This window comes from Chiloscyllium plagiosum, chromosome 22 (genome assembly GCF_004010195.1).
Source record: "Chiloscyllium plagiosum isolate BGI_BamShark_2017 chromosome 22, ASM401019v2, whole genome shotgun sequence".
In the NCBI taxonomy this organism is placed as follows: domain Eukaryota; kingdom Metazoa; phylum Chordata; class Chondrichthyes; order Orectolobiformes; family Hemiscylliidae; genus Chiloscyllium; species Chiloscyllium plagiosum.
Genome location: NC_057731.1, coordinates 6,982,806 through 6,997,951, shown reverse-complemented (window position 1 = coordinate 6,997,951; position 15,146 = coordinate 6,982,806). Strand labels below are relative to the sequence as shown.

At 43.1% G+C, this 15,146-nt stretch overlaps 1 protein-coding gene across 2 annotated transcripts in view; it reads right to left on the bottom strand.

Annotated features, from left to right (window-relative positions):
• The window catches only part of fam13c (family with sequence similarity 13 member C), a 132,824-nt gene that overhangs the window by 65,225 nt on the left and 52,453 nt on the right, over positions 1-15,146 (bottom strand). For both annotated transcript variants that reach the window (XM_043712339.1, XM_043712338.1), the window contains exon 3: positions 10,581-10,647. In XM_043712339.1, coding sequence (XP_043568274.1) covers positions 10,581-10,647 — 67 coding nt within the window. The remainder of the gene's footprint in view (positions 1-10,580; positions 10,648-15,146) is intronic.

Sequence of the window (15,146 nt, the reverse complement as noted above, 5' to 3'; positions counted from 1 at the left end):
GATCCAAACGAGAAAAATGAAAGTTCATCAAAAGTGAAGGCTGAAATTTTAAGATGACCCTGAAATTTAATTGATCAAAGTGAGGTCCAGAAAAGTGAAATATGTGGAAATAAAATACCTTGTAAATCAAAGTCACAGCAAACTGTTTTTTTAATACAACTCTGGAATGATAGAGAGAGAGAGAAACACAACTTCTAGTTCTGAGAATTGGCCCTGGAATTACAAGAAAGGAATTAAACAGATAGAAATTCTAGAGATACCCTTCCATCTGTGGTGAGTCTCCCTTCCTGAGAAACATATTTTGAGGCTCAGTTGGTGCCTAAATTTGAGGATGGACTGGGAGTAACATCTTGGCCTGCATAGAAGATTGGCTAACTAATGGGAAGCGGACAGAGTAGGAATAAATGGGTTTCTTTCAGGCTGACATGATATCATGAATGGTGTACCGCAAGGGCTGGTGCTGGGGACTCAACTCTTTACAATTTATATAAATGATCTACATGAAGAGATTGAAGATACGATAGCTAAATTTACTGATGACACAAAGATCAAGAGGAAGATGGAGAGGACATAAGGAACTGACAAAGAGATATAGATTGCTTAAGAGAGGGGCAAAGATCTGGCAAATGTGGGAAGGTGTAAATTGTCCAGTTTGACAAAAGTAAAAGAGAAGCATATTATCTTAATGGTGAGAGATTGCAGAGCTTTGAGATGCAGAGGGAGCTGGGTGTCCAAGAATGAATCACAAAGGGTTAGTGTGCAGGTACCGCAGGTAATCAGGAAAGCTAATGGAATGTAATGATTTATTGTGAGGGGAATTGAATAGGAGGATAGGGAGGCTATCCTTCAATTATACAGGACATGTGGTGAGACTGTATCTGCAGTACAATGTCCAGTGCTGGTCACTGTACTTAGAGGGATGTAATTGCATTGGAAGCAGTTTAGAGAAGGTTTACTAGACTAATTTCTGGAATGGGTGGGTTGCCTTATGAGGAAAGGCTGGACAGGCTAGGTCTTTATGATATGGAGTTTAGAAGTGCCAAAGATGACTTAATTGAAGTGTATACACTCCTGAGGACACTTGACCATAGATGTTCAAAGGATGTTTCCTCTTATGGGACAATCTATAACTAGGGATCATGGTTTAAAAATATGGAGTCATCTATTTAGAACAGAAGTGAAGAAACATTCCCTCTATCAGTGGGTTGTGAATCTTTGGAATTCCGAACCTCAAATGGCAGCACATATAGAGTCTTTCGATATTTTTAAGGGAAGGGGAGGCGGATCTTTGATTACTGAGGGAATGAAGGATTATTGAGGATACGCAGAATTGAGGTTAAATCCGATTAGCCGTGATCTTACCGATTGGCGGGACAGGCTTGAAGGGCTGAATGGCCTAATCTTGTTGCATATCCGTGTGTTTTTTTTTTAATTCATCCATAGGATTAGGGCACCACTGACTAGACCAGCATTTATTACAGAGACAACCACATTGCTGTGGGTCTGGAGTCACATGTCGGCCAGATCAGGTAAGGATGACGTTTCTTTCCTTAAAGAACATTGGTGAACCAAATGGGGTTTTCCAACAATCAACAACTAGTTTGTGGTCATCATTAGACTCCTGATTCCAGATCCTGCCATCTGCCTTGGCAGGATTCGAACTCTGGACTCCAGATTACCTGGGTGCCTGGATTAACAGTCCACTGATAATACCACTAAACCATTACCTCCTTGCTCTGCACCAGAATCTTATCACAAAGGCCCAGTGAACAGCCATGACCAAATAGCAGCAGGAGGATTTGGCCACCCTGTTCAAGAAATCTGAAGGAATCCACTGAGGTGTGCCCCAGTAATAGTCCATGATGTGAATGTGGGAGAATGTCAACCAATATTTATCACAAGTCTAAAATCTGAGCTTGTTGAATTGTTTCAATGTGCAATTCTGGAATTCTAAGTCAGTTGCTGTCCTCACATCATGAGCAGAGCAGCCCAAGGCCTTTGCAGCTAGAAGGCTCTCTCTCTCTCTCTCTCTCTTTTTCTCTCTCTCACTCTCTCTCTCTCTCTCTCTCTCTCTCTCTCTCTTTCTTTTTTCTCTCTCTCTCTTTCTTTTTTCTCTCTCTCTCTCTTTCTTTTTTCTCTCTCTCTCTTTCTTTTTCTCTCTGATCCCATCTCCAGAATGAATCTCAGACTTTGCCTGCAAAGCTGGACTCGTTCTCCAAGTTCAAGAAATACTGCTGCACCTATAACGGCCATCCAGCTACATTTCAGCTCGCAGGAAAAGACCTGCTACAAGATCAGCAATCTGACAGATTCCCAATAGGACATTGATGCACTGGACTCTTGAGTCCTGTAAATTAATGCCAACACTTTTGATTCTTTAAAGATATTGATAAGTCACAGATTCTTTCAATCCCATTCTCTTTCTTTTTACCTTGTCTGCTTATGTATGGGAACCAAATAGCAAAGCAATTTCCCCACATTCCGAATATTTGTTCACAGACCTCTGGGTGGGATAGAAATAATGCAGCAGCGATCTGTGGTTTCATTTTAAAGATTCTCTTGCTGTGGAGTTCATTTCAAAAATATTGGGTATGAAAATCAGGGTCTGTGGAACACCCTTCAGCTGACCTCAGTGACGGACAGGAGTTGAAAGGGAAAGGAGTAAATCAAACAACACCTTGCTAGCTTGGGTTTAAGAGGGGAAAGCAATCACAATTTCAATTCATCCCTATTCCTCATTTGTCCATGATACTGGTGTAAGATGGATGTGATCTTTTGTGTAATGCTGTTGGTATTAGGGCTTGTTTGCTCTTCGAAATAACCTGTCCCATTATACTGATTCCATCTCCGTGTGACCAAGATGAACAAATCCTCTCAATCACTTCCCCCATAGTGTCCACCATTGAATGGTGATTTTTTTTTTTGCTCAGCTTTGGCAGTTGCCAATTGCAGCTGTTCACACTGGCTCTGGGCAAAATGTAACTGATCAATCTTGAGAACATCTTCAACTTCATAAACAATAGCAGCAATAAGTACATCAAGAGGAAAATAAGGCCATAAGAGATAGGAGCAGAAATTAGGCCTTCAAGTCTGCTCTGCCATTCAATCATGGCTGATGGATTTTCAATCCCATTTTCCCACTTTCACCCCATAACCTTTGAACCCCTTGGCAATCAAGAACCTATCTATCTCTATTTTAAATATACTCCATGACCTGGCCTCCACAGCCTCCTGTGGCAATGAATTCCATAGATTCACCACTCTCTGGCTGAAGGAGTTGCTCCTTATCTCCATTTTAAAAAGGGCCTTCTCTTTACTCTAAGGCTGTGTGCCTTTGGGTCCTCATATCTTCTGCCAATGGAAACATCTTCCCAACATCCACTCTGTCCAGGCCATTCAGTATTCTCTAAGTTTCAGTTAAATCCCCCCTCAGCTTTCCATTCAGTATAGTTCCAAAGTCCTCAAACGCTTCTGATATGTTAAGTCTTTCATTCCTGGGATCATTCCAGTAAGCCTCCTCTGGACTCGCTCCAGGGCTAATACAAAATTGCTCCAATAAAATCTTGGTCTCTGTGTGGGTCAGGTAATCAACTCAGATGTAATCACCCTGGTAACTGACTTTATATCTTACATCAAAGCCAGATCTTTGGAATTATTAACTGATTTGGTGCATTATGTGCGGACCGTTCCAACACAGTGGGTACAATTTGAATCTCATGGTGACTGTACTGAGAACTGTATAAACTGTCAGTCCTGTCACTGTTGCACCATTTGGTATCTGTGAGGAAGACACGATGATCTTGCATGTTGCCGCAGTGTGATTCTGCCAATATATGGAATTGGTGATCCATTCAATTGACTCTTTATAAATATGTATTGGTTCTATCTGTTCAGCTCTGGTAACTTCCCGACTTCTTTAATTCCCTGGCCATGAACAGAACACACCCTTCTTCAGGAAGGGCTTATGCCCGAAACGTCGATTCTCCTGTTCCTTGGATGCTGCCTGACCTGCTGCGCTTTTCCAGCAACACATTTTCAGCTCTGATCTCCAGCATCTGCAGCCCTCACTTTCTCTCAGAGCTCAATTAAGCAGTTTACAATGTTATTGCCATGAGTGTTCCTCAGCATGGCCTGGGATGCTATTTGAGAATAAGAACTCAAAGCAGCCTGGGTATCCCACATGCAGTTTGCATACTGAAGCAAACCTTTCGGACAGAGCCACACTTTACAAAATTGTAAAACACATCAATTTCAATGTTATTAATAAAAATGCTTAAAGATTTTCAGCTACCCCTTCTGTTAAGAAGAAGCCTTCTTTTGATCGTGTTTACAGCATATTGTGGTATGGCATAACCACACAACTGAAAACAGATACTTAACATAACAATACAGTTCAGAAAAATGATGCCATCTACTACTGCCCTTATTAAAGCTTCAAAATTATCAAAACATTCACTGCATTTCATCACCACAAAGTACAATCCTTTTCTAAACCAGATGAGGTTATGAGACAATATGTAGCATCTTGCATAATTTGAGACCATCCACAAAAGGACATTTGGTCAAAAGCACAGTTCTAAACCTTTGAATTCTATAAGCTATAATTACATACTAGGGCATTAAAAGTAGACAGTCTAGAAACATTGTTGTGGAATTTACTTTTACAAGCACCACGTAGCATTTTGAGATTTGCCTCCAAATTTGCATTTCGTTCAAATTAAAAAGGATTATTTTTACATATAACCAAGGGTGACTGATTGGATGTTGCTTTCCTCCCAATGAGTGTAGGAAGATAGGGCCATTCAGCTCCTTGAGTCACTATGTGCCTTTAGTTAGATCGTGGTGACTCTGTGCATTACCTCCACCTTCCTGTCTTTGACCTATAGATTCCACCCCTTTCCCAATGAAATACAATCAAACTCAAGCAGTGAAAACTCCAATTGTGTTTGGCTATTTGAGGAAAAGAAAACCCAGATTTCTACAACCTTTCATGAGGAAAACTCATTTCCTAATTTCACTGCTGGCTTCATGAGAAAATAATCTGATTTGATGAATTTAATGTACTGGCGTACTGAGTCACATTCCAGCTGTATAAATGTATTGAACAGGTAATAATGATTCACTGCCTAAGGCCACTTCAGGGAAATGAGCAAGCACTAAAATCCAAGCAATGGTGAATGCTGTCCTCAAATTTTCTTTTACATTCAAGATAATTCCCAATTGTGAAAAAAGTGAGGGTTTTGAACATGGTGTGGATGACCAGAAATACGATTCATTCTTTTCAAATGTTCTCTTTATACACAGTGACCATCAATGGTCCGTACTTGAATACACTCCAGACTCTCAAACCCGGTGACAACTTCACCTCTCGGTGACCCATTTCTGATTTGACTGAGAACATCACCCATCACAAGCTGGTTACTGATTTGAGTAGTGAAGTCTCTGTTTCTACCTTCAAGGCAAAACTTGGACAAATCTTGAGGGTGGGCCAGGGAAGATTTGCAACCACAAGTGGAAGATGAGGAACAGTCCATAAGGGGATTGTGGCCATCTGAATCATACTATCGTCCACCTCCTGAACCTTCACACACAGAGAGCTGTATCTGTTAGCTCACAACCATTCGCATTGTAACAGCTGATGAAAGGCTCCTGTCCAAATTGTCAATTCTCCTGCTCCTCAGATGCTGCATGCCCTGCTGGGCTTTTCCAGCATCACACACTCTCAACTACCTTGATCCTTTCCCTACTGACACAACAGGTCCACGGCAGATGCCATCTCCCTGAGGCCCTATACTCATCACTGGAATATCTGGACAACAAGGAGATTTATGTCAGGCTATTGAATAAAGCTCCACCTTCATTACTATAATTTCAACCAACCTAATCTCCAAACTCCTAGATCTAGGTCTCTGCTCCGTCCTCTGTAACTGGATCTTTGACTTCCTGACCCACAGACTGCAATCCATGAGAATAGGCAACAGCACTTCATCCACAACAATTCTCAACACTGACTTCTCGCAAGGCTGTGTAGTCAGCCCCTCACTGTAACCCCTGCACAGTCATGACTGTGCGGCCAAACTTTGCCCTATCTCCATCTACAAGTTCACTGATGACACCACCATTGCAGGTCAGATCTCAAACAGTGATGAGACAGAATACAGGAAAGAGATAGAGTGCTCGATGCCATGGTGTAACAATAACAATTTCTCCCTCAATGTCAGCAAAGTGCAACAGCTTGCCATAGACTTCAGGAACCAAGCTGGAGGGCACGCCCTTGTCTACATCGATGGAGCTGGTCGAGAGCGTCAGGTTCCTAGGAGTGATGATCGCCTACAATCTGTCCTGGTCCATCCACATTGATGCAACGGTCAAGAAAGCACAACACCCTTAACTCATCTGGACGTTAAGGAAATTTGGCATGTCTGTAAAGACTCTTCCCAATTTTTATAGATATGACATAGAAAGCATTTTATACGGATGTATCACAGCTTGGTACAGAGACTGCTCTGCCCAGGACTGTGAGAAACTACAGAAAGTTCGGAACACAGCCCAGTCCATCACACTCACCAACCTTCCATCCATTGACTATCTACACTTGCCTCTGTCTCAGAAAGGCAGCCAACACCATCAAAGACTCCTCCCACTTTGATGGAGCAGTAGATACAAAAGCTTAAACACATACATACCAACAGATTCAAGAGCAGCTTTTTCCCCACTGTTATTAGAATTCTGAATGGACCTGTCAAATTTTAAATTTAATATTAATCTCACTCTTTATGCACTTTCTCTCTGCAGCTGCAACATTGCATTCCTAGCGCTGTTCTATTACCCTGATGTGCTTTGTATGGTATGATCTGTCTGTACTGTACGCAGAACAAAACTTTGCACTGTACCCAGGTAAATGGCAATAATTAATCAAATCAAAAGTGTATCTTACAGCTCGCTCCATTTAGAAGTTGACATCCAGCACAGTTAGGCAAAACATTCGTCAATTCACTTCCAATATACATACCTATATCTTTCTCATATTTGTAGCCAGTTATTCAGATTGCACTGCACTGTCATGTACAACTTTATCCTTAAGCAGTCAAAATCAAGTATCAAAAATGTTTCAATTACTTTTTCTTGACAGGGATGCAAGACTTTATTTGCTACCATAAAGTGTTGCAGAAGATTTAAAGAACTTGACTTCGAGGACAAAGGAAAATGAAAACTGCAGCATCAATAGGTTTTAAGATCCCTCAAAGTGACCAACTGATATAACACGCTGAATGTGTTGACTCATTTATAGAGAGGACAATTACATGGGATCGTTCTTCATCCTCCATTTGGACAAGATTTTTAATTTTTAAATTTTTTTAAAGCTCTAGTTTTGGTTAACACTTCAGCCACCTGCTCTTAGTGTTCTCTTCTCTGTATCTATAATCTGTATTCTATGTATCTAACGTATAATCTAATTGCTAAACATATTTGGACACTAATTCTATAAAGATAGAAGGCCTTTAATGACTGAATGTCTAATAAAGTCAATGAAGACATTAATCTGATTGAGATATTCCTTCATTATGTGCAGGATGCTTTTTTGCAACTTTTCATTATTTTTTAAAGTGCCATTACCCACTGTGTCCCTTTTATGGAGCAATAAATCTGGTGAATTTTAGAGTCATCTCAGATCTCAACTCCCTTCTCAATCTTATGCTAACAGTTTTCAATCCAAGACCTCTGCATATTGACCCGCAAGTGAAAGTTTTTTTCTCGATCTGTTGTATCAGAATCTTTGAATGTCTATTCAATCACCTCTTGAATCAAGAAAGATTAAGCCAAGAGTTCTAGTTTTTCCAGCTCTGTACAAACTGTTGTGATGACGAGAATTGCCCACAATTCCTTAGCTGAAGCCAAACCAGTCATTTATAAAAGTCAGGCATAGTCTTTGCCTTCATATTTTTCTTCCTATTTGTATACAGCACAAGAGGAGGCCATTTGTCCCATTGCACCTAGCACTGAAAAACCTATCCAATTAGTCCTATTCCCTTCTTTGTTCTCCACAGCAATGGAATGTTTGGTTAATTATTTCCATTTTCAAACCACATAAGACATAAGTCCTCCATTCTGCATCATCACCCAAGCAATATATACATGATTGGGCACTTACTGGATGGGAAACACTGGTCAGAATTGAATGGCCTAACCCAGGTTTGGTGGCAGTGGTAGGAGATGTGGTGATCAGGCAGCAGGATGGTAGATGGAGACTCTGCTGCCTTTCCTGATTAAGGGGATGCCAGTAGATGGCCTTTCCACTTTGTTAACAATTGAGGCCCTCATTGGGTAATTATTGTCTCATGAAGGGCCTCATCCTGTCACTGGTATTGTTCAGCCAGCAAAGAGTGAGGACAGACAACAATAATTGGGAGAATGACAAGCAAAACCTATGTGTTGCTGTTTGTGGGTTTTTGTGGGAGTGGGGGACATTGAGCAATCAAGATTCCTGGCATATGGAGAAGGGCAGTGGGGTGGGGGCTGCCCCATCCTACTGAGAGCCACTTCCCTGTCTTTCTCTTGACACCACACCCACTTAGCTGTCACTTACCTGTGGCAGGAATCTAGTGAGGAACCTAGGTTTCAGCTGGGTGTAATACCTGCAACAACCACTGCCTGCCTGGAGGCGCTGCTGCTCAATTGACCTGCTGGCCTCTGATTGGCCGGCTGCACTCAATGGGTTTCCACTCTTAGGGCGGGTCCTCGGCCTTGAGCAGTTGTCTGGCAAGTGCCTGAGTGGCACGCCAAGCAAGACCTTCGTTACCTCCATTAAATCCAGCCCTCTAAGGGCAAAGTTATTTTCCTTTCTTCCCTCATACAATAAAGATTCATTTTATTATTCATAGCAAAAGAAATGCTGCAATCTCTGAATAACCCAGATGCATTGCACAGAGTGTCCTGTGGCTGCTCCTGAGCAATGCATTCAGCTCCACTGAAAGATAAAGACTGCCCTTGGGAACTGCTTCAAGCAGACCAGACAATATCACCACAATCAACAAAAACAGCAAGAAACACAAATGAGCACATTTCCAAAACCATCATCTGATGTCGGTTGCCATAGCAATATTGAGAATTAGTGCAAGAGTATTTTTAGTAGCATCAACAAAGCAGCGTCCTTTTCCAAATATTTTTTTCCTATTCCATATCAATAAAAATCCAAGTATAAAAATCTTCAGTTTATTCTTTCTCTACAAATGTTTTGTGGCCTGGACTCACAGGTTGAGCCAAGGTTCCAGACCATCACTAGGCCCAGGCGCCTGAAGGAACGGAAAGCACAGGTGCAAGGGACGGATGGTGGACCGGCAGCAGCATCAAGAGGAGCATTGGACAGCAGACAGGAGGTATGGAATCCCCACATTCCCCAGGCCCACAGTTCGAGCTTGGACACAGTAGTCACGGGAATGGCAGAGGGCCATAACTGAGACCCCAGAGCCGGTTACAGAGATCCAGAAACTCTGGCTGACGTCAAGCAGCGACTAGAGAAACAATGGAAGAGGAAGAAGAAGAGAGAAAGGTGGATTCAATTGCTTCATATTCACTGTTTCAAGATGGCGCTGGAGCGTGGCAACACTTTGCATATAACACACAGTAAAACATTTTTCACTGTATTTTTACATGCGTGACAATAAATCTAAATCTAAAAAGCTAAAACAATTCATGCAAATTTCCTGAATCTGTTTTCACCAGGGAAGTGTTTCATTAATTATGGACTTTTGGAATGTGCAACATTTCACTTGACAATCTTTGATTGAGCTCTCATGAAGAAAACACTTGAAATCTGAGAAGCACATTAGGTTTTGTTCCCTGACTGCATTTGAAAAATTATAAAGACTGCGTCAGATTAAAGTTTGCATCATTTAAGAACAGCTCACAGAAATGAGGTCTACAGTTAGCAGGCAGTAACAATGTGCATTTATATAGCCCCTTTCACACCATCAAACACCCAAGGCAATTCACAAGAGCATTTTCACACAATGATTTGATATTGACACAAGGATTATGGCTGGTGACCAACAGCGTTAAGCCTTAATGGCTGCCAAATGGAGAAAGAGGTTGTGAGGTGAGGCTGTTTGGAGAGGCACTCCAGAGCTCAAGGCCTACATATACTCATCAGCCACGGGGTGAAGTAACTGAGGAGGGGGTTGTGCAAGACAGTTGGAGGAATGTAGAGCTCTCAGAAGGTTGCAGGGATAGAGTTGAGATGAGAGAGAGAGAGAGAGAGAGAGAGAGGTGGGACTATGAAGGGATCAAACATTAAAACGAGAGTTTACAACCCATTGGTGGTGAAGGGCTTATGCTGAAACGTCGATTCTCCTGGTCCTCGGATGCTGCCTGACCTGCTGTGCTTCTCCAGCACCACACATTTCGACTCTGACTCTCCAGCATCTGCAGTCCTGACGTTCTCTCACCATTGTAGATTAGCAAGCCCGGAGCGGATAGATGAAAGGAATTGGTGAGAGTTAGGACCCAGATACCAGAATCTCAGGTGAACTTAAGATCATGCTAAGTGGCGATGATTGAATGATTTCATGTTTACCACCTACCTCACTGGAATCCTGTGCTCTGTCTGGAGTTTCTTGCTCTGCCTCTACAGGGGCCATGCTGTTCTCCCTGAAAAGTGAAGTGAAGGCAATATTTACACAGGACATTATTGGAGAAGTAGAAACACACGCCAGAGAATTTGCTAGTGCACCATTTCAAACGTGCTGCGTTCCCTGCTGTGTGACATTAACAGGCGCAGAGATGGAGATGTAGGCACTGATGAAAAGTGCATTATTTACATACTCAAGGCCTAAGTACTGCCAGGGTCATCTGTTGCAGCCTGGAATGACTCCAATATAAATATTGAGGTTCACAGTGACTTTAACAGCCAAGGGCAAGGGACAGGGAGTGAAGGCTGCAACCACAGATAAAGCATTGAATGTAAAGGTACAGGCAAAGCTCAGTCTTCTCAAAGCTAATGTCTGCACCTCTACTAGGGTAACTGAAAGAAGACAGAGGGTGGTGGTTGATGGGAAATGTTCATCCTGGTGTTCAGTTACTAGTGGGGTACTGTAAGGATTTGTTTTGGGACCATTGCTGTTTGTCCTTTCTATAAATGACCTGGATGAGAGCGTAGAAGGATGGGTTAGTAAATTTGCAGATGACACTCAGATCAGTGGAGTTCTGGATAATGTGGAAGGATGTTGCAGGCTACAGAGCGACAGAGATAAGCTGCAGAACTGGGCTGAGAGGTGGCAAATGAAGTTTCATGCTGAAAAGTGTGAGGTGATTCACTTTGGAAGGAGCAACAGGGCTAAGACTCTTGGTAGTGTAGATGAGCAGAGAGATCTTGGTGTCCATGTACATAGATCCCTGAAAGTTGCCACCCAGGTTGATAGGTTTGTTAAGAAGGCATATGGCGTGTTAGCTTTTATTGGTAGAGGGATTGAGTTTCAGAGCCATGAGGTCATGCTGCAGCTGTACAAAACTCTGATGTGGCCGCACTTGGAGTATTGCGTACAGTTCTGGTCACTGCATTACAGGAAGGATGTGGAAGCTTTGGATTGGGTCAGGGGAGATTTACTGGGATGTTGCCTGGTATGGAGAGAAGGTCTTATGAGGAAAGGCTGAGGGACTTGAGGCTGTTTTTGTTAGAGAGAAGAAGATTAAGACTTGACTTAATAGAGACATACAAGATGATCAAACGATTAGATAGGGTGAACAGTGAGAGCTTTTTTCCTCAAATGGTGATGGCTAGCACGAGCAGACATAGCTTTAAATTGAGGGGTGATAGATATAGGTCAGATGTCAGAGGTAGTTTCTTTACTCAGAGAGTAATAAGGGCATGAAATGCCCTGCCACTTTAAGGGCATTTAAATGGTCATTGGATAAACATATGGATGATAATGGAATCGTGTAGATTAGATGGGCTTCAGATTGGTTTCACAGGTTGGCACAAGATCAAGGGCTGAAGGGCCTGTAATGTGCTCTAATGTTCTATGCTCTATGTAACTTCCATGTCTTGCCCCTACAGCACCTTCCCAGTCTGCTCCAGCCACCACAATGTTCTAATCAACACATCTTTGGAGGGCACTTCCCAAATATATAACACCCATGGCCTGGAAGGACAAGTGCAGCAGCACCGTTGCCTCCATCGTGTGGACATATTTACCATTCTTCATTGTGGCAGAGTCAAAATGTCACCCAGTAGTACAGTGCACCAGACATGTAATGGTGGTTAAAGGAGGCTTATTCTTACTTTTTCACAGGCAAAGACAGATTTCCTAATAAATGCTGGACTCCATAGCAAAAGCCTACACACTAAGAATTTTTTTTTAAAAAAACCAACAACAGGTCAACTGGATGTCCATCGGAAGCCCCTCGTCAAAACGCCTTGGATGACCTCACACAGTCAAATACTTTCAAAGTGTAGTCACTGCGGTAAAGTGGGAAAACACAGCAACCACCTTACACACAGTGACTTCACCAACGCTCACTGAGGACCATCACCACTCTTCAACAAACAATGCTGTGGGACCTGCCCCTGTCCAACCTCAGACCCAACCAGTTCAGCTCTTGGAACATTTAGTGCGAAGCCTCAGCAGCCAGAGAGCAGGAGGGTCTATCTGCCAGTCAAAACAAACCAGCCATGACTTCGCCAAAACAGCTGATAATGCCATCTGCTCCCAGCCTCCTGGCTGTTCCAATTCCGTCATTTGCAGATTGTTGTATATGACAGAATACTGTGCAGTGCAGACCTAATCAACTGTTCAAAATAACATTTAGATTCTTAAACTTTTGAAATACAAATAAGCATGGTCTATACCTCAGTACGCAGGACAACGGAAAGGTGGGCCAACATGAAATGATGCCAGAGATGATTTGGGTTTGAAATGAATGGGTGAGGAGATGACATGTCCCACCTTCAACCCGCTTCACAAACGGAGCCCTGAGGGTAGAACCTCGTGTGTGTGTGTGTGTGTGTGTGTGTGTGTGTGTATACACGCTTGTCATCATGAATGTTTGGGACCTCTCTCGATAGCTCCCAATCACCCTTGACTCCCCTCACTCATCACTGAGCCCCTTGAAGTTCTCAGCCTCTGGGCCTCCTGGTGGTGCAGACGGTCGATGGAGAGCTTCCAGACTCCCAACTAGCCAGCAGGTCCCAAGGACTGAATTTGCACCCAGGATACGAAATCCCAGGACAGGCCAGTGAAGTGCCTAAATGTCACTTCTATCACCATGGGACTCTCCTTTTGCCTGTCCAGCATAAAGACATGATCCTCACCCCTTCCCCCACCCCCGAGATAAAACTAAGCCCCTTGTTTCTTTTCTGTAAATGCCAGTCCAGTCTCAATTCTCTGATTGCACCAAATTCCCTCACTCACCAAGTCCCGAATTCAGTACATGCCCTCTGTATTCACACGAGCAATAATTCCAAAGATCAAAGTCAACACTGCTGGCAGTAATTACTAGCTTTAACTAATTAACTAACAGTGCGACTGTGACTCACAGTCAGCTGGTTTACCACTGACTAATGCTGCAAAGGAAAGTACAAGTTAAGGTTGAAGTTAAGATCAAAGCTAAAGGCAAACGTTAACGAAGCTTTAGAAATGGATCAACCCAGACAGTCCTTAAAATGTGCTCTCTCACCAGCCGCCCCAAGTACAGGAGCAGCATCACATAAAACTATCAGATGTTGCAGGAGTCAAGGGCTTTGTTGCTGGACATGTAATTCCACTTTGGGAGCTGCCAGCTGGGAACATGGATAAGCAAACTGTAAGGCACTCCCAAGTTCTGCACATCAAGCAGTTCTAGTTTCTAGACTTGAAGGAAAGGAGACCTGACAAGTTTCAGTTGTTTTGTACTCAGCATCTTACATCACGGAGTCAACATGTCAGTATTGGGTGTCATCAACTGGTCAATTAAAATGAAGCTCTTAAATGAAAGACTTAAACAGTGAGAGTATTATTTCTCTGAGATGGTTATGGACTCCAAATTCCAAGATCCGAAGTGAGGCAAGTTCCTCCCTCATGGGAAATTTCATTTGGACGGAACGTTGGTCAATTTTCTGAGCCACCATGTTCTCTGGGACAGGAGCCACTGCTAATCGAGGATGGCTACTCCACAGCCACAGGGAATGGAAACAGAGATTGCTATTCAAGGTAGAGATCCGCAATCTGTACACAGCCTGGAGGGAGGGTGGGGGGGCGGGGCTTGCTAACTCTCCCTGGGGCCTTCACATTGTTTTCTACACAATCCCAGTTGATGGATTTTTCTGCCCTGCCTGCTATTATTCTGCTCCTGCTTAATGAATCATTCTATTGGACATTTAATCTTGAATTTACTACCTTACAGTGGCTCAGTGGTTAGCACTGCTGTCTCACGGCACAAGGGACCCGGGTTCGGTTCCAGCATCAGGGGACTGTCTGTGTGGAGTCTGCACATTCTTCCTGCGTCTGCGTGGGTTTCCTCCGGGTACACCAGTTTCCTCCCACAGTCCAAAGATGTGCAGGTTGGATGGATTGGCCATGCTACATTGCCCATAGTGTCCAGGGATGTGTAGGTTAGGTGCATTAGTCAGGGGAAATGTAGAGTAATAGAGCAGGGGAATGGCTCTGGGTGGGATACTCTTCAGAGGGTTGGTGTGGACTTGTTGGGCCAAAGGGCCATTGGGCCTGAATCTCAATGTATTGCAGGCATGGTGCAAAGTGCTGGAACTGCATGACTGAAATAATCAGATCTGCATGGGTTTTAAGACATGCAAAACCTTCATTTATATTCACTGTCTGGCTTGTTTATATTTTACAGTGGAAGCTTAGCAAATGGTTTGTGACATCCATGTATGAGGGTGTGTGGGTCTGAGAGGGTTAAAGGTGAGGAGTGCATTAAGCACAGTCCAATATGATGGTGTTACCTGGATGGAGGGAGCAGTTTGAAAGATCTCAAAGGAGTATGACTTTATTGTCAAGGATTGCCTCACAGTCACAGTAGGGTAAAAACAATAACTGCAGATGCTGGAAACCAGATTCTGGATCAGTGGTGCTGGAAGAGCACAGCAATTCAGGCAGCATCCAACGAGCAGCGAAATCGACGTTTCGGGCAAAAGCCCTTCATCAGGAATAAAG